Source organism: Triplophysa dalaica, chromosome 6 (assembly GCF_015846415.1).
Source record: "Triplophysa dalaica isolate WHDGS20190420 chromosome 6, ASM1584641v1, whole genome shotgun sequence".
Lineage (NCBI taxonomy): Eukaryota > Metazoa > Chordata > Actinopteri > Cypriniformes > Nemacheilidae > Triplophysa > Triplophysa dalaica.
The window spans coordinates 6,131,724-6,154,473 of NC_079547.1; the positions used below are offsets into that span (position 1 = coordinate 6,131,724).

Consider the following 22,750-nt stretch of genomic DNA (forward strand, 5'->3'; position numbering starts at 1 on the left):
AGCCAAACACGTTTAACTATTTTAATTGAGGTTCTAAAAGAGTTCAACTTAGATTTTACAGACAAGATCATGTCATGGAAAGTAATATAATCACACAATTGGTGAGTGAATCCATGTGAAAGTGTAAACTTTGACATTGGATATAAATGGCAAGATTAGATTTAAGAACGGGCTGCAAGAAACGCTGCAAAAGTTTGGGACACTTGTGATACTCTTCCATCTTAAACGAGCTGGAATTGAACCAAAGGCATAAGGTTACACAAAGAGTGCCAAGCAGATGATGATTTTAATGAAAACATAACCACGAACAAGTGAATGTGAAGCGCCTTTATTGGGTTAATGCTTTTTGTTGTGGGGTCTTAAATCTTGTTGAAGGCTGCCACATCCATTGACTGCACAAAGTCCTCAAAAGCTGTGATCAGTTCTTCTAGCTGATCCGTTCCAACTTTGTCATCTTCCACCACGCAAGCAATCTGCAGTTTTTTTATGCCATAGCCGACCGGTAACAGTTTAGCTGTATAAGAGAAAAATCACAATTTACTTGAATTGAAAGAACTGAAACTGATGAGATTTAAGCATAATAAAATATTTAGTTTGTCATTGCAGATTACTGGCCATGTACTTACATTGACCCCAGACGAGACCATCCAACTGAATGGTGCGGACACACTCCTCAAGCTTGGCCATGTCAGTTTCATCATCCCAGGGCTTGACGTCCAACAATATAGAAGACTTGGCGATGAGGGCAGGCTCTGCTCAGACAATGAATTAAACAAGAAAGGTGAAGACATTGATCACACAATTTAATTGGCGAAATTAATTTAATGGTAAACGTCAGGTTTAAATTAAGTGTCAAGCACACAAGTCATTCGAAAGATGTTGATAAATCAACATTGAACTAGCCACAACGTTGCTTTTATGTACATATAAAAGTGCAATAAAGCATACTTTTAGACTTCTTTGCATTGTAAGTTGCAAGTCTCTCCTCCTTGATCCTTATGGTCTCCTCATCCTGTAACAGAACACACCTACAATCAGGTTCGCACACAACTAGCGAATCACTGAATATTTACCACAACCTGGTTTTCAGTAATTAAAGGAGTCATCACAACATCAGCCGAAAGATGGTATAAAAAAACATCATGTGACCAGCAATTCATCAAAACTCTGAAAAGTATCTCAATTTACCTCTTCCTCATCTGAACCAAACAGATCAATGTCGTCGTCATCTTCATCTGCCGCTGCAGGAGCTGCTTTGGTTGTGTCCTGAACACCAGCAGGGCCGTACTGACCAAGAGGTTTCTTTACACCTGGAAGGCTGAAATAATAATAATAAAGGACAAATGAATCCTTGAACTGCATCAACATACCTAGATTTGACTTTAAAACCCCAACCAAATCAGAGTATAAAGGATTGTGCATCAGTTTTTCAGGCGAAAGATGGTGTTAAGAAATCATCATGTATAGTGGGTAAACGCAAAAAGTTTAGTATTTAAAAAAATCAAGCGTGAAGTTACCTGCCCTTCTCTTTATGGTATGATTTGATGTGGTTGTACCACCGCAAGGCATGGCAAAGGTCAGCTGGGGGCGCACCAGACAGGGCATCGAACACCGCAACATCTGCCTGAGAGGGTACGTACCTTGAAAAAGAAAGAAAAAGTGTTTGAGCAATCAAATGTCGAGTCACAATCATTTAATATTAAGATTTTCTTATATGTTGTTTTTGCATTACATGACCATACAGTTCACGCACAAACCTCAATAGTATAGTATGGAAGCTGTGGCAACTGACAAATTTTAGGGGGAGGGGACATTACTACAAAATAGAGATCACACAATAACCAACTGATCATAGATTTAATTTTTAATAAAAAAAACATCAACTATGGCCTTCGAAGTGTATGGGTAACGTTTATATGACTACTAATTTTAAACTTATCGGGTTGCTATTAGCAATCTCAAAATACCTAAAAAGACGTAGAATAACTCACCCCTCGATATAACTTTTATCTGTCAGAAAATCATTCAATACTTTGAGGCCAGCGGGCGTTTTAAGATCACCAAAACCCATTGTTAAAAGTTACCGGTGAGACCTCGTGTTGAGACGTTGGGCCTAGAGCTTGGAGGAAGAGCGAAGGAACGAGAAATGAGCGTGAGATGATCTTTATACCTCTGACGCCGTGACTCCTCCCATGCAAGGCGACTTTACATAAAATATTTTAAACAGGGGACTTATTCGTATGTGCATGTGTAATTTAACTCTTTGGATTAAAACAGACCATAAGGTGTGAAAAATTTCCACATATTTATAAAAATCAATCAATGTTTCGACAGACTTGTATGACTTTTAAGATGAAATACGAGAAGGAGATGGCGTTGTTATTTAGCGGAAATGACGAAAGAGTAAATGTAAAAGGTCAACACAAAACATGGCATAAACTATTTATTAATGTATATCTTTTTAAAGAGATTGTTAACATTTTCTGACATACATTAATTTTGTTTATTTATTTATTTAGAGCTACTTTAATAAGAATAATCTAATTTTATATATTTTTGCATGTGACTGGAAATCGGCTATTTCCGTAATCTCCGAAATACGCCGAGGACATTTGTTTCTGAATACACGGCAGGAACGCTGTTCTGGTCTAGAAGGCCAAATAGCGTCAAGGTAAGCGTGAACGACTGCTTTTTGCCTAGTTTAAATGGTCAAGGGAGTTTTGTCTGGACAGCTTAGTTTTGGATAACAGTTGTGCGTGATAATTATATGCAAGAAAATAGGAGAATTACAGTAATGTTCTCCCTGCCCTTGACCAGCTACTGTGCTTAGAGTGCTAGCCTGCTAACCAGTTTTACCTGCAAATGTCCACAGCATGAGATTTATATTGAAGTGTTTGAAATATCTGTCTTGACAATGTCATATCTATATAAGTTTTTAATTATAAAGGGTTATTTTAAAAATATTGTGGTTTATGTCTTACTGAGGGTTCAACAACATGTTGTGATGTAAGTTAGCTGTTAAATTGAAGGTTTTGTAACCCTTGCCTCATGACTTATAACGTTACTTACAGTCTGCCCTGTGCATTACGTTGGTTATTTAATTCAATTCTTTTTTTAAATTGCGCTATAGCAGTTTTGCAGCTTTACAGATAAATACATTTAAGCACAAAAATAGTACAGACCGGCAGATTATATAAATTGTATTACTGTCTGCCAAAGGGTCTAATCATTAAGACTAAAGTGACATATTTCATAGTCAACAGTCCTTGTGTTTTAAATATTTATTCATAGTCGACCTAGAAAGTACGCCTTCAAATGGTGATCAGCATGTTATGTGTGCTTCTAATCACATGGCATGTTTTTCAACAGCAACATGTTGCGTTTGCCTACACTGAGTAGGGCACTGGCTGGGGCAGCCCATTCCATGGGCTCCATTCCCACCTCTAACAATGGTATTCATTCCTTGTGTTTTTTCCTTCCTGTTACTTTTATCTCATTGATGTTTAGCAACCTTACTGCAGTCAAATGCTGTTTTTTACCAACAGTTTTAACATCAGTCCGGGCCTCAAGCAATTTGGTTGAAGTGTTCGTAGATGGAAAGCCTATCTCGGTGGAACCTGGAACCACAGTACTTCAGGTGATTTTGTGATTTTTTTTTTTTATACTCCATAAGAGCGCAGTTTTCATCCGGTTTGCTGACATAGACATTTGTGTTAAGGCTTGTGAGAAGGTTGGCGTGCAGATTCCACGTTTCTGCTATCATGATCGTTTGTCAGTGGCAGGTAACTGCCGCATGTGTCTGGTGGAAATCGAAAAAGCCCCAAAGGTAACGTGCAGGACTCAAACTTGCATGCTTTTGTGATTAAATGTTGTCACCAACACACTCTACATACAATTAAAATGTTCCACACCTTTTGTTTCTCATTGACAGCCTGTAGCAGCATGTGCGATGCCTGTCATGAAAGGATGGAACATTTTGACCAACTCAGAGAAAACACGGAAGGCCAGGTAGCTTTCTGCACAAATTAATTTAATACAACAGTTTTCATGACATGGAATAAAGGTCCATTTACCATCTGTGATAGGGAGGGAGTCATGGAGTTTCTCCTTGCCAACCACCCTCTTGACTGTCCAATCTGTGATCAAGGAGGAGAATGTGATCTGCAGGTGAGAAAATAATAATTTAGAGCTATTTACGAGCCCACCACCATCATCTGAAGGATCTGCATAAGAAAGGAAAAAGTGGCTGTAATTCTTTGTTGCAATATCTGGCAACATTATCATCCGTGACCTTCAGTGATACTATTGGTGTGTCCAGGGATGTGACAAAGTTGAAGGGTGTATATATGATCAGAAAAAAGATGCATGTCAAAAATGTTCTATATTCAGATTATATTTTAAGCATTGATACCATATTTGAACAGGGCCTAATGCAGTTGCTTTTCACTCACTTTGTTGGTCTGAACCGGATTTGTAGGACCAGTCCATGATGTTTGGCTCAGACAGAAGTCGTTTCGCAGAAGGGAAAAGAGCAGTGGAGGATAAGAACATCGGGCCGCTCATCAAAACAATCATGACTCGCTGCATTCAGTGCACACGATGTGTACGGTGAGTAGATCTTTAAGGCTATGTAACACAGAAATCTCATTCATCACTCGGCACAGCCAAGCGTTTATCAAGTAATATTAAAGAAAACCTCTTCTACAAACTTAAGCTTTGTAATCTTTCAGTTTTGCTAGCGAGGTTGCCGGAGTGGAGGATCTGGGAACTACAGGACGTGGTAATGACATGCAGATCGGCACCTATGTAGAGAAGATGTTCTTGTCTGAGATGTCTGGTAATGTGATAGACTTGTGTCCTGTCGGAGCACTGACGTCCAAACCATACGCCTTCACCTCACGACCCTGGGAGACCAGGTACACTTCTGAGACATTTAGTGCTGCATTTTTGCACTTTCATAGCTTATTTGTGGTGCCATTTATTGGCTGTTTACTTGATGACTGTTAATTGCATTGGTGATTTGTATTTTATGAATGTGATTTGCTGATGTGTCTGCAGGAAGACAGAGTCCATTGATGTGATGGACGCTGTAGGCTCAAATATTGTGGTGAGCACCAGGGGTGGTGAAGTCATGAGAATTCTGCCTCGTCTTAATGAAGATGTAAATGAGGAATGGATATCAGACAAGACCAGGTAAGAATTTCAAGAGCTTATGCACTTATGAAATCAGCACTTACTTTCTATATTTGTACATGTAGTGCACGATTACATACATATTAGGATTTTGGTTGGATTATATCAAAAACATTTAAATGTCTTAAACGGTTTAGTCTTTCTGAAACGGCATTGGTGCGACTTTGGCGAAGTCAGACTAGCTAGAGTTCTTAAGCGATTTGTACATCTAATTTCTGTGGCATGCAAACTCCATATGCGACATGAAGAAATGTTCTTTTAGCAAAAAATCTATTTTTCAACTTGCTGTAAAAAAGATAGAAATCTTTTTTTTTGCACTAATTTGACACAAAATTCCCTTAGTGATGCATTAGTCTACTGTCCTTTCTCTCTCAAAGGTTTTCATACGATGGGTTAAAAAGGCAGCGCCTGACCCAACCAATGGTTAAGGATGCTAATGGGCAGCTGGTGAACACCAGCTGGGAAGATGTTCTAACACGTGTCGCTGGAGCAGTAAGTACATGCATATTGTAATATCATAAACAAGATGTGCATGTATGTCATTATGAAAACATGCATATGCTGTTTTGTAATTTTACAGATAAAAGAATTCAATGGTTGAGGTTTGTGTTTTCAGCTCCAGGGAGTTCAGGGTTCTGAGGTAGGAGCCATTGCAGGCGGGATGGTAGATGCAGAAGCTCTTGTGTCCCTAAAGGACCTGCTGAACAGACTGGACAGCGAGACCCTGTGTACTGAGGAGATCTTCCCGATGTCTGGTGCTGGGTGGGTCATCAAAAGTTTAAAACAAATCACAATACTCATAATTGGGATGATTGCCATAATACTATTAGAAGATGTAACACATTTTGTGTAATTGTCTCCATAGAACCGACCTTCGCTCCAATTACCTCTTAAACAGCCGTATTGCTGGCATTGAGGAGTGTGACCACTTGCTTTTGGTCGGAACAAACCCACGTTACGAGGCTCCTCTCTTCAACACACGTATCCGCAAGAGGTACAATCATTTCACATTTGCCGGTCATTTTTCTTCACCTAACTGTTTTTGTTCAATCAATTTTTCAGCTGGTTACATAATGAGCTACAGGTGGCCTTGGTGGGTCACAATGTGGATCTAAGCTACTCTTACAACCATCTGGGTGAATCCACACAAGTGCTGCAGGAGATCGCTGCTGGAACGCACCCTTTCTGCAAGGTTATTATTCATAGGAATAATAAATAAATATTTTCTAAATGCTTGAATTTGAAGGAATATAGAGTATTTTATTATTGTGTTTTAGGTCCTATCCCAGGCAAAGACGCCTGTGGTTGTAGTGGGTAGTTCAGCTCTCCAGAGGGAGGATGGGGCAGCCATACTTAAGGCTGTCTCAACTATTTCTCAAAATGCTCGGGCCAGCAGTGGTGTAGAGGAGGGATGGAAGGTTCTTAATGTGTTACACAGGTTAGCTAGTACAATACACCACTAAGAATGCTCAGTTTTTGTTAAGTAAATTTTAAACTAAAGAGTGCATGTACATGTTTTTGACATCAGGGTGGCCAGTCAAGTGGCAGCCTTGGACATGGGTTATAAGCCTGGTGTTGATGCCATCCGGAAGAACCCTCCCAAAGTCCTGTTTCTTTTGGGAGCTGATGCAGGCTGCATCACCAAAGCAGACCTTCCCAAAGATAGCTTTATCATCTATCAGGGTCAGTGAAAATGCTTATTTTGAAGGCTATATCACAAAGTAAGAGGTCTATTACCAAGTGTACATTTTTGGAAGTTAATGGTGTCACACACTGACTCAGGTCACCATGGAGATGTAGGTGCACCTATGGCTGATGTCATCTTGCCCAGCGCAGCATACACAGAGAAGTATGGCACATATGTTAACACAGAGGGTCGTGCCCAGCAAACCAGGGTTGCTGTTACCGCTCCAGGCATGGCACGCGAGGACTGGAAGATTTTGCGTGCCATCTCTGAGGTAAATGCATTCTGTTGCCTACATTCACACATGCCACAAAAATCTGTGTACACTTTCTGTATGAAACACCTAAAAAAACGGGAGGTTCGGTACAGACTCTTATCTTTGTGCGTTCTTAGCTGGCTGGAGTCACGCTGCCCTATGACACACTAGATGAGGTAAGGAGAAGACTGGCAGAGGTCTCTCCTAACCTGGTGAGGTATGATGATGTAGAAGAAGCCAATTATTTCAAACAGGCCAATGAACTTTCAAAGGTTAGTGTTTTCTCCCTCATATTTGTGCATTTTTATTTTATACCTTCACTACTTTAACAACCAAGTAATGTCTTGTCTGTTTTCTGTAGGCTGTGAATCAGTCATTGCTTGGAGCTCCCCTCGTCCCCCCTCAGCTTACTTTGAAGGAGTTTTACATGACAGGTACATGTGTGTCAGACAAACGCTCCACCTAGTGTTCAAAATGATGTAACCGTGTGTTTACTAGTTTCTTCTGTCTTCCACTATAGACTCTATCAGCAGAGCCTCCCAGACAATGGCCAAGTGTGTGAAGGCTGTGACAGAGGGGGCAGACGCAGTGGACGAGCCCTCCATTTGTTAAAACTCTTTCAGAGTTGTCGATAGCAATGCACACAGCACACACATTAGTCACGGTCACAAACATGTCCACCCATAGACCTGGATTAAGCATATTTTACTGTTTGTCACACTTATTATACATAGTCAGAAGTAACCAGAGCAGTGAAATTAATCTTGCTCCTATTTAAATATTCTCTGAAGGTTGTTGTAAAGTTTTCATTCCCAAGCTTAGACTAAATGACGTCTGCTTTGTTTGGAAAGCTCTTAATGATGAATAAAAATGTATTATATCAATATACGGTTTTCAGCATTTATATCTATGGTTTAAATTGGTAAAAGAATGTGTTGTATCAATATACCACAGTTTACAACTCTGGTTGATTAAAAAAAGACCACACCCTATGGTTGTGGTTCTTTAAAAAGCTTACAATTATATATTTACAGAAGACACAGCTTAAAATTTCAAATATGACCTCCATTTTATTGACTGCAGCGAAAACTATTTTTTTAATTTAAAGGGTTAAAATAATATATTTATAAATTTAAGTTACTCGTTCTGCCTGTTGAGGAGAGTACATGTGCTATAAAAATATATAATAAAATAATCTGCTTCTATCCACTGAATTCCAATTACATTGATTGGAGAAGTGAAGCAGTTAGATGTTTAGAGTAAACTATCACATTATTTTGCAACGGTCTAGACCGTGCTGACATCACTGAATGGATTCATAGGAGGCAACCTCAGACTTCGAGATCTCTGTACACCAGTAACACCTGCTTCCCTGTATACTTAAACTTTACAACTATTATACGTCTTCTCTTATTAATATTTACTGATAACAGTGAAGGAAAATTATAAATGACGGGAATTATTTTCACACGTGTGTTTTTTTTACTGCTGTGTATTTGAAGTTGGTGATGTCATATTCCAGGCATGGATGAGACGCTTAAGAGGAGGCTGTCGGTAAAGACTTTGGGGGAGATCCCCTCAAACTTAAAATCCATGATAGCTGTTGAAATAAACCTCCACGTTGGTCTGAACACTTCTAACACTCGACACACAATCCCTCTTTATGAATTTTGCGTTTGCAAGCCCTGTCATCTGTCTAAAAGCCGACAATGAACATACAAAGTTGAATTCCAAAATGGTTGCAGAGGTTGTTGTTGCACTGTCGGTGTTGTCATGTCCCCCCAGTGCCTGTAGTTGTGCTGTAAGAAGCCTCGCATCTGATGACAAAACCAACACCCCTTCTACTTGTGTACGGATAGTTTTATTTCAATAATCGACAAAGATGTGCAAGTAGGTTTCGTGTAAAATTATACGCACGCGTTAAAACACAAAATCCGCTCGCGTAAAGTGTGAAAGTAGAGGCGGATTATCCCCGTTGTGCGCAATAGCCGTCGACCGTATGAAAAGATCAGCTTAGCTTGTTTAGCGTAGGCCGCAGCGATCTGAAAGTGCGGGGCTGCTGGGAAGCACCGGACTCAAGCAAAGGCGGAAGCCGCTTATCACGCACGGCAAGACGGGCGGCTCGTTACCCGACTTGTGGGGATTCAAGAGGTTTCACAGGCCAACGGTAAATACGAATTGCGCAAAAATAAAGGATTATTTTTCATCAAGCAAGTGATATTAGTTATCCATGAGTTATTATTTACAAATAAACTTACGAAAAAAAAGCAATTTTCCGAGGTAAATAAAACAAAAAACTTTCAAATGTCTCCGGTCGTCGATGACGCGCGTAGACAGGTAATTCCCCCTAATATTATCCTTGGGTGTCTCGCGGCCGAATGAATGTTTTCGACGACCGTTAAAAAGTATCAAAATAGGTTCTTAATATTTGTAATGTAACAAATGAATGTATCCTTTGATCGTTTGCGCAGCTGCCTTTTAAAAATTGCATTTTCGCAACAAAATGATCAAATTGTTACAACGGGCGCTACACCCAACTTGCTTAATCCTTGCCTCAAAAGTAACTGATAGTTCTGCCCAAGTACATGATAGAGTAGTAGGCGGGTTGTCCACCGTCCCCTTGCGTTTTCAAAGTTGCTTTGCATGTCGAACGTATTGTGCTCTGCCCGAGCACTTTTATGAGGCATCGTTTTATGATTTAGTGCTTCACCTGCTAAAAGCTCTGCTTACAACAGCTGTTTTTTCTTCAAGAGACATTGATTGCTTGAAAACGAGGATACTTTCCTCACCGCCTGTCACATTTTTGTATATGCTGTTTATGCCGAGCAGCCTACACTTGTCGCTACATGCTTTGATAAGTGCTTTAAAATGAAGAGTTCAGATGGTTTGATGTCTGAGGTGGTTTCAACAATTATTCAAAGCTGTGTCTTCATAAAATTCATGGGTCTCTGTTGTAGCTTTTTGGATCCTCTTGAGTGCTAGAAACTTAAAAGGAATGCCAGTTATAATGGAAGAGGGGAAAGCATTGATTCCTTTGTCCCGTAAACTTATATGCCAAAAACTATACAGGTTCGAACCGGTGTTGACCTGTTTATAATTGAGATTTGACAAATGATGATTGAAATGAACACATACAATAAATGCACAAGAAACAAATATGTTAAATATATTTAGGCCCGAGACACCTGCCAGGTTCCAGCATCCCGTGACTCGGGGGATGGACATGTAGATGGATGGACAAATTGTAACAACATATTTATCTATAAGACTTTAGTCTTTTTAGTTTCCTTTGGCAGTCTGTAGAAGAAAGTGAATACTCAATTAATTAGAATTGTCATTGCATAATGACTCGCACTACAAAAGCTAACATTGTTTTGAATAGTGAATGTCGCAATAATCTATCGTTTTATTTATCAGCTGATGTTCCGGAGAGTTCCAGCCCTGGGATGTATGAAGGCAAACACATCCACTACTCGGAGGTGGACCACAAGCCTCTGTGTTCATATAGTCCAAAGCTGTGCAAGCAGCGCAGGCTCAATGGCTACGCTTTCTGCATCCGCCATGTGCTCGAGGATCGAAGTGCCCCCTTCAGACAGTGTGAATATGTAGCCAAATACAACAGCCAGCGCTGCACTAACCCCATACCCAAGGCGCAGGACCGCAAGTAAGTTCATCAATGTTTAAAGGAAGTTATTTGTGTGTGAAAACTCACCACATACTGTACCTGTCTGCTGTTTAGGTATTGCAACAGTCACCTTCAGGTTATGGGCGTCCTCCCCAAAAAGGAACGAAAGAAGAAACAAGATTCCATCGAGTCTTTGGCCCTCAACATCACTGTTCCATCTCTGGCTCTGAAGACCCACAACGGGCTTGAGCATTTATCCCCACCCCCTTCCCTGGCTCGTCTGCTCCCCTCAGATCCGTTTGCCCTTTACAAGCAAGAAAAAATGTTAAAAGTAAGTAGCACGTTTTTAAAGAAGCCTCAAGAAAGTCAAGCTGTGAGTCAGAAACAGCAAGAATGCCGGGTGGATTCAACCCTCCAGAAACATCCGAAATTGTCTTCTCTTTCCTCCATCCATGCATGTCCTCCGCAGATTGGAAGAACCATGCAGACACCTTTAACGCCCTCCTCCCCTCGAACGCCAACTCCGAAAACCCCCACACTCCAATCAGTCTCATCATTCAAAACTTCCTCGCCTCTTCAGGTCTGCCAAAAGGGCTCCACAGAAACGGCTCCCGGCGAGAAGAAAATTAACCTGAAGCTTAATCATGACAAAAAGGTTATCCCTGGAGCTTTAGGGATGCCACAAAGCCGAGATGACATAGACAGACATTTAATAACAAAGAATTCAGTTGCAATGAAACAGCAAGCTCCATGTTTGAAGCAACTCCAAAGTCTGATAGACCAGCACAAGTGGGAATACCAAGATCTGAACTCCCATTTGGGTATGTGACAGTGATGTGTGCCATTTAAAGGAAACTTTAGCATTAGTTTCCATTACTAATACATAGTTTGTGTTCTAGGTCTTGAGTGGTCAGAAGAAAGTGAGGAGGAGGATGGAGACTTGGGAAAATCAGTGTCATATCAGTGCACGAGACTACAAGAGAAACACTTTGCAAAGAGGTCCAACAACATCCATTTACTTTATTACCTCACTAGAATATGTAATTCTGATTGGTCAGTGGTGGTGGCGGCGGCGGCCTGTGGTTACAGGGATAGTTTACCGAAAAACAGAAAAAAAATTATAAAACAGTTCTTTCTACCATGGTAGAAAATCTCATGGTAACTGAAATCTCAGTTACTAACATTCTTCCAAATATCTTTCTTTGTGGTCAACCAAACAAAGAAATGTATACAGGTTAGGAACAACCTGAGGGTGCAAAATCATGACATGTCACTTTTGGGTGAACTATCCCTTTAACCCTTTTAGTGTAAGCAGCCTTGGCTAATCTTAGTCAGGACGTGGACAAAAAGTGTGCAGTGTGGACCCTTTAATATCAGTTTAGTGATCTTGCAAAGTAATATTTAACGGACAAAAACTAGACTATCATCTTTCTTATGTCTCTCAGTGCCAGCATTTCCCGCACTGAGCGTCTGGCAGGCTTCTGCTCATACCTGAAAGAAAAACACAAGCACCTTAGCAGGGAGCAGAGGAGCTTCAGAAGGGAGAGGAAATCCCAGCATGCCCTTCAAAAAGCCCTACTCCAGGCAGCAAGAGAGGAACCTCACCACAGTGCACAGCTTATTCAGGAACAACATAAAGAGACCTCTACAGCCTCCAGGTACAAACACACACAACTGAGGCGGATTTATGTGGGATGACATATAAATATTTTTTTGATGCTACAGAGGCATTTTTCCTGCTGGGTTTTAATATGTGTTTTTATTTCACAGCACTGCATTATCATTGGCTGGCTTGGCAGACTCAGGTTCATGTTTGGCTGTCATAAAAGGAAAAGAATGTCAAAATCCAGCCTTACCATTTTCCAGGCACTGCTTTCAACGTATCCTCTCAAAGTTGCTTATGTTTGGAAGTAGTAAAAGATTTGCATAAAAATGGTTCTTTTATATTATAAAAATGATATTATTAAATATAATAGTGCATTATACATGTCTTTGAATGACATAAACAATGTGGGTCCAACACTGGTGCACAGGATCTTTCTGTTAAAGTTCTTTAACACTATACAAACGTTTGAGCAAAATACAACCAAAATAATATTTATAAATGATTTACAAAGTCAGGGTTATCATCTAAAATTGAAAAAATACTGATAATATATAAATAAAAACTAAAACTGGAAGTGCTTAAGGACCTGTGTTTACATTTTGCAAAGTGGTCTATATTATAACTAGTGGTGGGCATAGATTCCAAAATTAATCTAGATTAATCTAGATTAAAATGGCTCATTTGAATTCTGCCGAAGGCATTCAGAATATGTGTGCTACCCAAATAATGACTAAAAGTAAGTCTTTGAGAACGGGTTTCTCAAGCCAGGTGGCGCATTAGACCAGGGGCTCATCTCCTGTTTCCAAAATGCATCACAAACTGCTTGAGAAAGCTGTTCTACTATGATAATTGGTGATGAAAATTAAATTATGTTCAATAAGATGAACTTGTGTTTACTTCCGCATTAGCTAAGGGATGATTTCCGTTTAGGTGGTACTTGAGACTGGAAGAACTCCTACAGTACATTTACATTTAGTCATTTAGCAGACGCTTTTATCCAAAGCGACTTACAAAGAGTGAGGGAGCAACAAGCGATATGTCATACAGGAGCCATAATACATTGGATCTCAATACAAAGTTACTGGTTTCAACTAAAGCTAGACCACTACCTGTTGAGAGAAAGTGTTTTTTTTAAACCAATTCCGCATTGCACAAGGTGCAAACAACCTTAGTCTTGTCGATGTTTCTATTGGGAAGCTTCTTAAAAATTAATATTCCCTGAAGCAAACCCGGCGGCTTCATAGCTGCATCCATGTTAGCACGTCACGTTTGATGCGGTAATTTAACAGTAACGTTATGTTGTGTTCAGACCAAACGCGAATGGCGTGTCAAGCGCGAGTGATTTATATGTTAATGCAAAGAGGCGATAGACCTGCTTGCTGCGCGAATCGCGCGAATGAAGCCCTGGTTATGAGATGATGAGCCGGCTTCTGCTTCCGCAAATGACGCGAGTTGAAAAATATCGTTCTCGCCGCGTACAGTGCAGTTAAGCTGGTATACATCCGCGCTAAAATATCAAGGTGAAAGTCATCATAGCTTGCGTAGTATAGTCCCAGCTGCCAACCCAACTTTGAGAATAGATTAACGGCGACATTTTTTTTAACGCGCGATAATAGTCTCACTGCGTTAACGGCGTTAACGCCGTTAACGGCCCACCACTAATTATAACATATTATATTATTAAAATTGACGAAAGAAATTCATGACGCTCGCAAAACTACAATCATTGATTGCGAGCTCCACAGACTTAACATGGATATTGCAGCCCTGCAAGAGACATGACTCCCAGACAAAGGATCCCTAAATGACGAACACTATACCTTCTTTTGGCAAGCGAAAAGTGCAGATGAACCAAGAGAACACAGGGTAGGCTTTGCTGTGAGGAACACACTGCTACAGATGATAGAACCACCAACAGATGGCACAGAGAGAATCCTGAAGTTGGGTCTCTCAACAGAGGAGGGTCCAGTCATTGGCATCTGCGTTTGCGCTCAAAGACCAGTTCTACGAGCCATTAGATACAACCATTAGCAATTTTTCCATCTTCATAGCATGTATACATTCTAGGTAACTTTAATGAATGGGTGAGCACAGACCAAGAGGGATGGCCAAATGTTCTAGGTCATCATGGCGTTGGCAAAATTAATCCCAACGGTCAGAGACTCCTTGGATTCTGCTGTCTATGCAACCTATGTGTGATCAACACCTTTTTCCAGAATAAGGCAAGCCATAAAGTATCCTGGAGACGCCCCAGGTCAAAACACTTGCATCAGCTCTGCAACACCAGAGCCTACCACCGAGCTGACTGCGACACTGATCAATCACTGATTGCCTCCAGGTTAAAGTTGAAACCAAGAAAGATCTACCTTGATCTTACATCCTGCATTGATACCAGCAAGACTCCCAACATAAACAAGAACAATGAGTTCATTGTGAGACTTGAAGAAACCCTTACTAACTGTCAGGAACAGAACGCTGAGTAAAGATGGAACAGTATCCGCAATTCCATCTACAGCTTGGCCATGCTGACCTATGGCAAGAAGTACAGAAACACCAACTGGTATGACACCAAAAGGAGCCTGTCATCAACGCCAAACAAAGTGCACTGATTGAGTACAAACTTGATCCAAGTTAAAGGAATCTGCAAGCACTGAAGGCTACACTATGCAAGGCCCAGCAAACAACATGCCAGTGCGCAAACAACTACTGGCTTCAGCTGTCAGGCAAGATCCAACAATCCTCAGACACATGCAATATCATACGTAAGTACGATGGCATCAAGCAAGCAACAGGAAAATAGGTGAAGAAGAGCACAGCCCTAAAATTAAAGAGAGGAGAGACCATCACAGAACAGGACAAGCAGCTTGGGAGATGAGAAAATTCTGTCTCTCAGGAAGCACTTGAAGCAGTCGAGGACCTTCCTGTTCTAAATGAGTTGGATGTAGAGACCACCCTGGAGGAACTCAACAAAGCCATCGATGCCTTATCAAAGCTCCAGGTCAAGATGGATTACCTCTTGAAATCATCAAGTCTTGCTTGAACCACTTCACAAACTCCTGTATCAGTGTTGGAGAGAAGGCAAGGTCCCCCAGGACAAGCACGACTCGAAGATCATCACGCTGTACAAGAACTAGGGCAACCAAAGTGACTGAAATAATTACCATGGCATCTCTCTTCTGAGCACCGTGGGCAAAGACTTTGCACGCATGGTCCTTGCTTGCCTACAGGTCCTCTCTGACCCCTAGTCCTACTGCGGCTTCAGGACAGAGAGATCTACTGTGGACATGCTTTTCTCAGTGTGTCAGCTCCATGAGAAATGCAGAGAGAAACGAATGCCACTTTTCATCCCCCTCAGCAGATGAGGGCTATAGAAGATCGGTTGCCCCCCACAGTTGCTAAGAATCTCCACCTCCTTCCACAACAACATGACGGGCACTGTCAACTTCGATGGCGTGTCATCCGAACCCTTCATCATCAAGAGGAGCGTAAAACAAAGCTGTGTGTTGAGATTTGCCTTCAAGGACTCTGAAGAAGGGAGTTCATCTGCAAACCAGAAGCGACGGGAAGCTGTTTAACCTGTCCTGCCTGAAGGCCAAGACCAAGATTCACACAGTGCTCATCCGGGAGATACTGTTCGCCGATGATGCTGCTTGCCGATGTTGCTGCTCAGACCTCCCAAACCGAAAAGATCTTCAAAGTCTATGGACAGGTCTGCTCGGAGAGCTTTTCTCTGCCTTGAGAGCTTTCACTTGCAGTGTCTTCGTTGGATACTTGGCATCACATGGCAGGACGAGGTAACCAACACCAAAGTGCTGGAGAAAGCAGGCTCCCTCAGCATGCTTCTTATGGTCTGTAAGCATCAACTCCGACGGCTTGGGCATGTGGATGATGGACCTCCTGTGCGGCGAGCTGGCCATGGGGCACCGCCCACAAGTCCCCCAATACTGCGCTTTAAGGATGTCTCCAAACGCGACATGAAGCTGATTGACATCGCCCCAAAGAGCTGGGAACTGGTAGCAACTGATCGTGGTCATTGGCGTCATGTCATTCGTGAGGAAGTCAAAAGGGCACGGAGAAGAGTAACCTGCAGCTGAAGGAAAAACAACAACGGAGGAAACAGAGGCAGCAGAACAAGACCTCTTACCAGCCGTCTGATTTAGTGTGCAACATCTGTGGTAGAAACTGAAAGGCTAGAATCGATCTTCTGAGCCACATCAGACTCTGCTCTCAACAAGACTGAACAAACCAGACAGGGCGCTAACACTGTCTCCCGAGACAGACTGATGCCTACTATTATTAACAGTTTGTTTTGTAGATTTTTGCATTGTCATGCCATATAGTATATCTGTCAAATACACATATATACAGTATATTTCTGTATACACAGTTATATCTTTATTAACAATATTTTTCTATTATCAAAATTATTATGGACATTGTCATTGTTGTTGTATGTAATATTATAAGTGATTCCTTGTTCCAAAGCCACTTTGTTTTATAAAAAAATATATATTTACACTGTTTATATATATCTTTTTTTTTTAATTGTACACTGAATAAACCCCATTTCCTGTGATCTAGTAAACCATCTGTTTTGGTGATTACCCGCTTAAGTTTTATGACTGTCTGCATTCCCCCGTCTTGCCTCCTTAACTGTACTCTGAAGATATCCTTCAAAACCGATCTCAGCAGCTGTTCTCGAGCTGTACCGCTCGCTTTGCAGATGGGGCTCAGTGTTCCATCCCCGTCTTTGACATTACACACCAGACGCCGCTTTGTGACGAGCACGCAAAAAAAATGGTGAGATACAGTGAACTGCTTAATTACATATAAAACTTTCAGCTCAATTGTGTTTAACCGTTTGTGCGCCAATGCATATTTCCCGCAGGACAATTTCCTTCGAGGTGATATCAGCCGTAAGACGTACCACCACCACCAGCAGATTCAGAGGCACAGGCCACTGAAGAGAGCCAAGCCTCCACCTCTCAGTAAGAAACATAAAAAGAGAAGCAAGAGGGGAGTAACACGGCGTCCTCAGAAACCCATTCCTCCCGCATTGCCCCAGGGTAACTTGGCCATGCCATCTATCTTGTGCCTGCCCTCTCAGCCGTCGGGCATAAGGTGAGAGCCGATTCTGAATCTATGCGCGTGTGTATATGTATATGTGTGTCCTAACATTTGTGTTGTACGCAGGAGCCCTTTAACTCCTGATCTGAGCGCAGACGAACTTCCAGAGGACATCACCAATGACATCAATGACATTCCACATGACCTGGAGTTGAATCAGGAGGATTTTTCAGATGTCCTACCTCGACTCCCGGATGATCTTCAGGACTTTGATATTTTTGAAGGTAATCGCCTCTCTTTTCTCAAGATTGTTTAATGTTCTACTAGCATACATTTTATATTTATACAATTGATTTTGTGTATTTTATAGGTAAGAACAGTGAACTGTTGCCCACCTCAGAGGAAGCCGAGGAGCTAGTTCGTGTACTTCAGGCCATGGGCTCGTACCCAGAATCCTTTGCTTGTCTTAGTGGAATGGTCGAGCTTGGTCCCGTAGAAGGGGTGGATTGTCGTAGCTTGTCGAGTGGAGTTGTGGATCTACTGAGCGCACGGCTATCCGTAGAGACTCTTTCCAACCTCGAGCTCGACGCCAGTCTGCTCCCCACTTCGGAAGATGCTTTTCCCCCATCACCTCCGTCGCCACAACCACCTCTCACTCCCCCCTCCTCTGTGGGACATCTCACAGACAGCACATATCCACAGAGGCAACCTCACCTCCTATCCAAGATGGATAACTCCAAAGCAGATCTCAGTGATCTGGACCTTGACAAGGATGAGGACATCTCACACGGATCTTGGGGCGTTCTCACACTACCCCTCAGTGACTCTTCTCAATTTCACAGCCTTATTGCCTCCGACGGACTGCTGATGTCCACAGCGCTCTCAACACCCCTGAACCCTGTACCCTCAGCCCCATGCCAACCTGGTTTGTCCGTCTCCGCTTTGCCTCAGAGCAGTCACACTGTACCTGTTATAGCCACTCCCTCCTCGACAACATCGGAGCTTTTGTGCCCCATTCAAACCAAGCACCTTTTCCCCCCACTGTTCAACCACTGTGGGATCCCGACAGACATACAGCCACACCATAGTACTCCGGCACCCCCTATGGACCAAGCCTGAACTGCAGGCAGAACCAATTTTTCCAATGATTTCATGTAGTCGCAGTATTCAGGGAACATGCAGGTGATACTTTTGTTTGTTTGTTTTATTCCGTCTCTCGTTTGAGTTTCTCAACTTCTATATCTTTTTCCCCCTCACACAGAAAGCACGTCAAGCAATAACTTTCTCGTCAGCTAAATTAGTTGCTTTTTTCTAAAGCAAATGGATAGATGGATTTTAGCCATTGATATCACTCGTATCCTTAAATGCATATTTAATATATTTATAGAGTAGCGTCTGCACAGATAGTTTTATTGATGAGTGCAAATGTGTGGTGAAAATGTGGTCATTGTTTAGAGGTCGAGTTTGTCAGTGGTAAAGAAATGGGAAAGATGTCATGGTTGTATCACTATTTGTCCCGTGTGATGGTTAAACACTCACTGTTTTGGCAGATAGTGTTTATGTGCTTTTAGTAGCAGTCCAAACTAAGGGTCTTGCTGTAAAACCTGACATAAAAGCTACTGTATGTTACACATTTATACTCTGTGTATTCTAAATCAAGAAACATTTACACCCTGCAAACAAATGCACAACATTGTACTTCATGGAAAATGAAAAAGTAGCATATAGCTTTTTTTGGCTTGTCACGTAAGTAATTCATGTTTAAGTTACATGAGGGTGTTAAACTGTTAGTGTTTGATGTGCTCCTGTAAGGCATTTGTGGAAAACATATGGTGTAAAGCTATAGTCATTCTTGTCATGGCTTTTAAAGAGAGTAGTTTTGATACTTTTTACTCTTATGTCACACCGAGTCTACGTTTCATTTACCCATTTTTTGTAGTCGAAAGCATCTTTATGTCCACATCAGTAAAGAATCTCACTTAACCAATGTAATAAAATCATGTCTGGCAGTTTATTTTTAAAGAGAACGTTGAATAATGATACACAATATTTGGGTAGACTTGCCGTTGTACCAGATAATGCTGCTTTTACCAACAGGCAAACTGACAGATGATATCCTTGCACACCGGGTGTCGTCTCATACTTTTTTATACTTGTATTCACTGAATGTATCGGGTCAACAAAAAAGTTTATTATAACCTATTAAAATGTTATGGTCCTCTTCGTTCAAGGTATTTTTATGTATTGACATGTTTACTTTTGTTACTTAAATGCTTGGATGTGGGTGTGTTTGTGTGTGTGTATAGATAATGTGTAAGAAAAATTCTATGTTTTATTTGAAATGTTTGAATTAAAACTGCTATGACCATGATTCAGTGTTCGCTCCTTGTTTTCACAAAAAATACAAAAAACGCAAACAAAAAGTGAGTTATGAGATGTTTAATATACACATACATTATTATAACAACAGTAGGCTGATAAACCAGAGTATAATACTGTTTAACAGGTAATGATCTACAACTCAGAAAATTCCCTCAAACAATGTGTTTTGGAGCACTCTAGTTTAGAATGCAAAGCAAAGAAAGAAAATGTAATTGGTAAAAATGGTCCAGAACGCTGCTTGACGTATAAACGCGGCAGAGGGCGCTAAAGACATTTTAATGCACTACAGTTCTAGTCATGCTGCGTTGAGCAGAGAAGTTGGGATTGAAGTGAACCGTATTAGGAGCTCATGATTCTTTCTGTTACCAGCGACCAAAAGAAAAATAAGAACTTTGTCTTTACGTGTCTTATAACCTGTCAAACAGATTTAACTTGAAACAAGTCTAAGTGAAGACAGATTTCCCCTGATCGCACCGCTGAAGGGACGCAAGGATGCTCCGCGCGAGCCCGGGCGTTACCTAGCAACCGTTCCCATACTGTACTCCTGCTGCCTTCAACTCTAGCGCTGTTTCTATTTCTGTTGTAGCGTTGCAGTCTCCGTCTGCTAAAACATTCATAGCACAGTCCTCTTAGCATGTGGCCTCTGCAGCAATGTTGCAGTTTGAAGCGCCTGCCCTATAAGACGCACAGTGAGACTGACAAATGGCGCGTCAAATGATGTGTGACAGACCAGTTAATCACGGGCTGCTGTCTCCGGGAACGCGCTCATTGAGTCTGATGTAATGGATGTTGTTATGGCCAGTGACATGACAACTGCGACCTCGCGCCTACATGTGTTTGTCACAAAACAATTGGTAAAGCAGGTGCGTAGAAAACGCGATAACGTCGCATTCTCGCGCTTCATGGTTAGAGGAAAGAGCGACAGATGTAAATGGCAGTTGCATAAACTGTCACAATGATGAGATCTTATCATTAGGCATCTAGATATGCCAGGGCCGCTGTTGTGCCCTGGCAAGGTTTAACGCCCCCACGGTTCCACATGAACAGCTTCTACAAACGCGATGATGAAAGCGGTCCAGTACGCGCAAATCTGATCAAGGCCTCTTGACCGCCGGGCACCAAGGTAAAATAGTGCACGCGCACATTGCACAATGCCTCACAAAACGGATCGTTCTTACTACCCACACACTTCTTTCACACCAGTAACGCAATGCCTTTTTAAAGCCATTCATCAACCTCTCCGTGTTGTTGTGAGTTTTATGGCCCGTTAGTGTAGCTTTCATTTGGATAAAAACAGAAGCCACCAAAAGGTTTTGAAAACAATAAGAGAAATGCTCAAGATGTTTAAAATATGATGTGAAAACAGCTTTATTGTGTAGAGGTCGTATGGTGTAGGCTATTATCTTGCTATTAATTCGAATTCACAAGTTAAAATGTTAGTTTTTTCAATTCCACTTTCATTGTAAAAATAATTTGCTACTTTAAAAATTCAATTACAATCAAATTTAAAAGTCGTTATATGTAAAGTTTTGGCAGAGTTGCTGAGTTAGGGAGTAAGCCAATTAAATTATGTAAAATGTAATATGCTATAATGGCTTTTACACTGTAAAAAAATTGTTGTTTTAACTCATATGTTACCTGTCTGCCATATTTTTTGGTTAATTCAATTTAAAAATATTAGTAAACAGCAATTTCGCATCAAATTCAGTCATTCAGTCAAACAACAATCCCGCCCTGGTAATAACTAATATTTTTTTATGTTGAATAAAGTAAAAGTTTAAGTTGAACAAAATGTACATTTTTACAGTGTACAGTCAGAATGAGTGTATTAAAACATTTAAGGAAGTTATTTTACTGTTTCATTTTATTTAGAGAGCTTTTCATAATTTTGCAATATTGCACAATTTTATACAGTTTGTATGCATTTGTAGGTGCAGTTGAAACACAAAGGACAAACAATATAAGGAAATAAAGAAATAACAGAAAACCTTAGAATTCTGAAATATAGAGAATAGTTTATTGTATTTTTCCTATACTAACTCTAAAATGTATTGTAATCTGACCTTTTATTTTAATCATTTATCACCAGTCTGTTTTATTCACCACAAAATAAAAAATCAGTTTTTATTTATTCACCCACATGTTGTTCAAAACCTGTATATGACTCATTCTTCTGTTGATCACAAAATACGATATTTTGAGAAATCATTTGTAGTTTTGTATCCATACAGTGGAAGTCAATGGGTCGGTGTTGTTTAATTCGTTCTTCAAAATATCTTTTCTGCAGAGGAAAGAAAACCATTGAAAACCGTCTGAAATCACATAAGAGTGCGTAAATAATGATTAAATTTTGGTTAAACTAGGCCTATATCCCAAAGCAATGAATCTGAGATATCATCCATTCAGATTTTGACGTTAAAATGATCAAATTTATTACTCTTCAACCACTCATCTTCCTTTTCTTTCCTTCTGTAATCCTTCAATGAAACAATCAGGTGTTAAATTGGGGTAATAATCTGACACAAACTCTCTTAGGTCCATTCCCCCGACACAATGAGCAGGTAAATGGCACATTGAACACACATCTCAGAACAGAGAGAAAATGTCGTCCCTGCAGGGAAAATCCACAGGAATTGTGCATCCTGTTCTTATGTGTGACGGGATACTGCCCACACACCCAGCCTGCCTTTCAGCAGTTCACTATGGGCAAATGCATCCAGTGCCAACCCTATGTGGAGAGGCGAATGAGAACATTTTTGTCCCTCGTGACCGTCTCTCAATTTAAACAGTAAAATTGCTATTGAGCGGCGCAAGATAACATTTCTACTGCAATCCGATCCGTTCATAATGCGCACAAATGCATTTATGCAGCTGACCCAGACGTCTGGAGATTCTAACCACCTTGTATAAAAACAATCATTTGACTGTGAAAAGCCA

At 40.9% G+C, this 22,750-nt stretch overlaps 3 protein-coding genes across 3 annotated transcripts; 2 read left to right on the plus strand and 1 right to left on the minus strand.

Annotated features, from left to right (window-relative positions):
• Positions 1-312: 312 nt before the first annotated feature.
• On the minus strand, positions 313-2,150 carry eef1b2 (eukaryotic translation elongation factor 1 beta 2). The gene is made up of 6 exons (XM_056749713.1): positions 1,992-2,150; positions 1,518-1,640; positions 1,189-1,318; positions 949-1,012; positions 627-752; positions 313-514 (listed from the first exon to the last, which is right to left on the minus strand). The coding sequence occupies exons 1-6, from the start codon at positions 2,069-2,071 to the stop codon at positions 360-362; spliced, it is 678 nt and encodes a 225-aa protein (XP_056605691.1). The 5' UTR covers positions 2,072-2,150; the 3' UTR covers positions 313-359.
• A 377-nt stretch (positions 2,151-2,527) lies between these two features.
• Positions 2,528-8,019, plus strand: ndufs1 (NADH:ubiquinone oxidoreductase core subunit S1). Its single transcript, XM_056749712.1, has 19 exons — positions 2,528-2,671; positions 3,370-3,452; positions 3,546-3,637; positions 3,719-3,826; positions 3,932-4,008; positions 4,086-4,167; positions 4,478-4,608; positions 4,731-4,916; positions 5,059-5,193; positions 5,571-5,685; positions 5,810-5,955; positions 6,059-6,187; positions 6,256-6,385; positions 6,471-6,631; positions 6,722-6,876; positions 6,976-7,151; positions 7,271-7,405; positions 7,495-7,567; positions 7,654-8,019. The coding sequence occupies exons 2-19, from the start codon at positions 3,374-3,376 to the stop codon at positions 7,743-7,745; spliced, it is 2,202 nt and encodes a 733-aa protein (XP_056605690.1). The 5' UTR covers positions 2,528-2,671; positions 3,370-3,373; the 3' UTR covers positions 7,746-8,019.
• Positions 8,020-8,298: 279 nt separating this feature from the next.
• ino80db (INO80 complex subunit Db) lies at positions 8,299-19,795 on the plus strand. The gene is given in 11 exon segments (XM_056749711.1): positions 8,299-9,300; positions 10,551-10,797; positions 10,873-11,579; positions 11,658-11,757; positions 12,204-12,416; positions 12,529-12,638; positions 17,031-17,164; positions 17,253-17,485; positions 17,558-17,715; positions 17,802-18,461; positions 18,464-19,795. Coding segments are annotated over 10 exon segments (2,589 nt in total). The 5' UTR covers positions 8,299-9,300; positions 10,551-10,579; the 3' UTR covers positions 18,520-19,795.
• The last annotated feature ends 2,955 nt before the right edge of the window (positions 19,796-22,750 follow it).

What these genes read in the sequence shown, in the direction of transcription:
- eef1b2 (XM_056749713.1), bottom strand. Translation starts at nt 2,071, where the DNA reads ATGGGTTTTGGTGATCTTAAAACGCCCGCTGGCCTCAAAGTATTGAAT. An exon ending in TACCATAAAGAGAAGGGCAG is followed by an intron (nt 1,319 to 1,517) that starts GTAACTTCACGC and finishes TTATTATTTCAG; the next exon opens with CCTTCCAGGTGTAAAGAAAC. An exon ending in TTGGTTCAGATGAGGAAGAG is followed by an intron (nt 1,013 to 1,188) that starts GTAAATTGAGAT and finishes GTTCTGTTACAG; the next exon opens with GATGAGGAGACCATAAGGAT.
- ndufs1 (XM_056749712.1), top strand. Translation starts at nt 3,374, where the DNA reads ATGTTGCGTTTGCCTACACTGAGTAGGGCACTGGCTGGGGCAGCCCAT. An exon ending in AAATCGAAAAAGCCCCAAAG is followed by an intron (nt 3,827 to 3,931) that starts GTAACGTGCAGG and finishes TCTCATTGACAG; the next exon opens with CCTGTAGCAGCATGTGCGAT. An exon ending in GAGGAGAATGTGATCTGCAG is followed by an intron (nt 4,168 to 4,477) that starts GTGAGAAAATAA and finishes CCGGATTTGTAG; the next exon opens with GACCAGTCCATGATGTTTGG.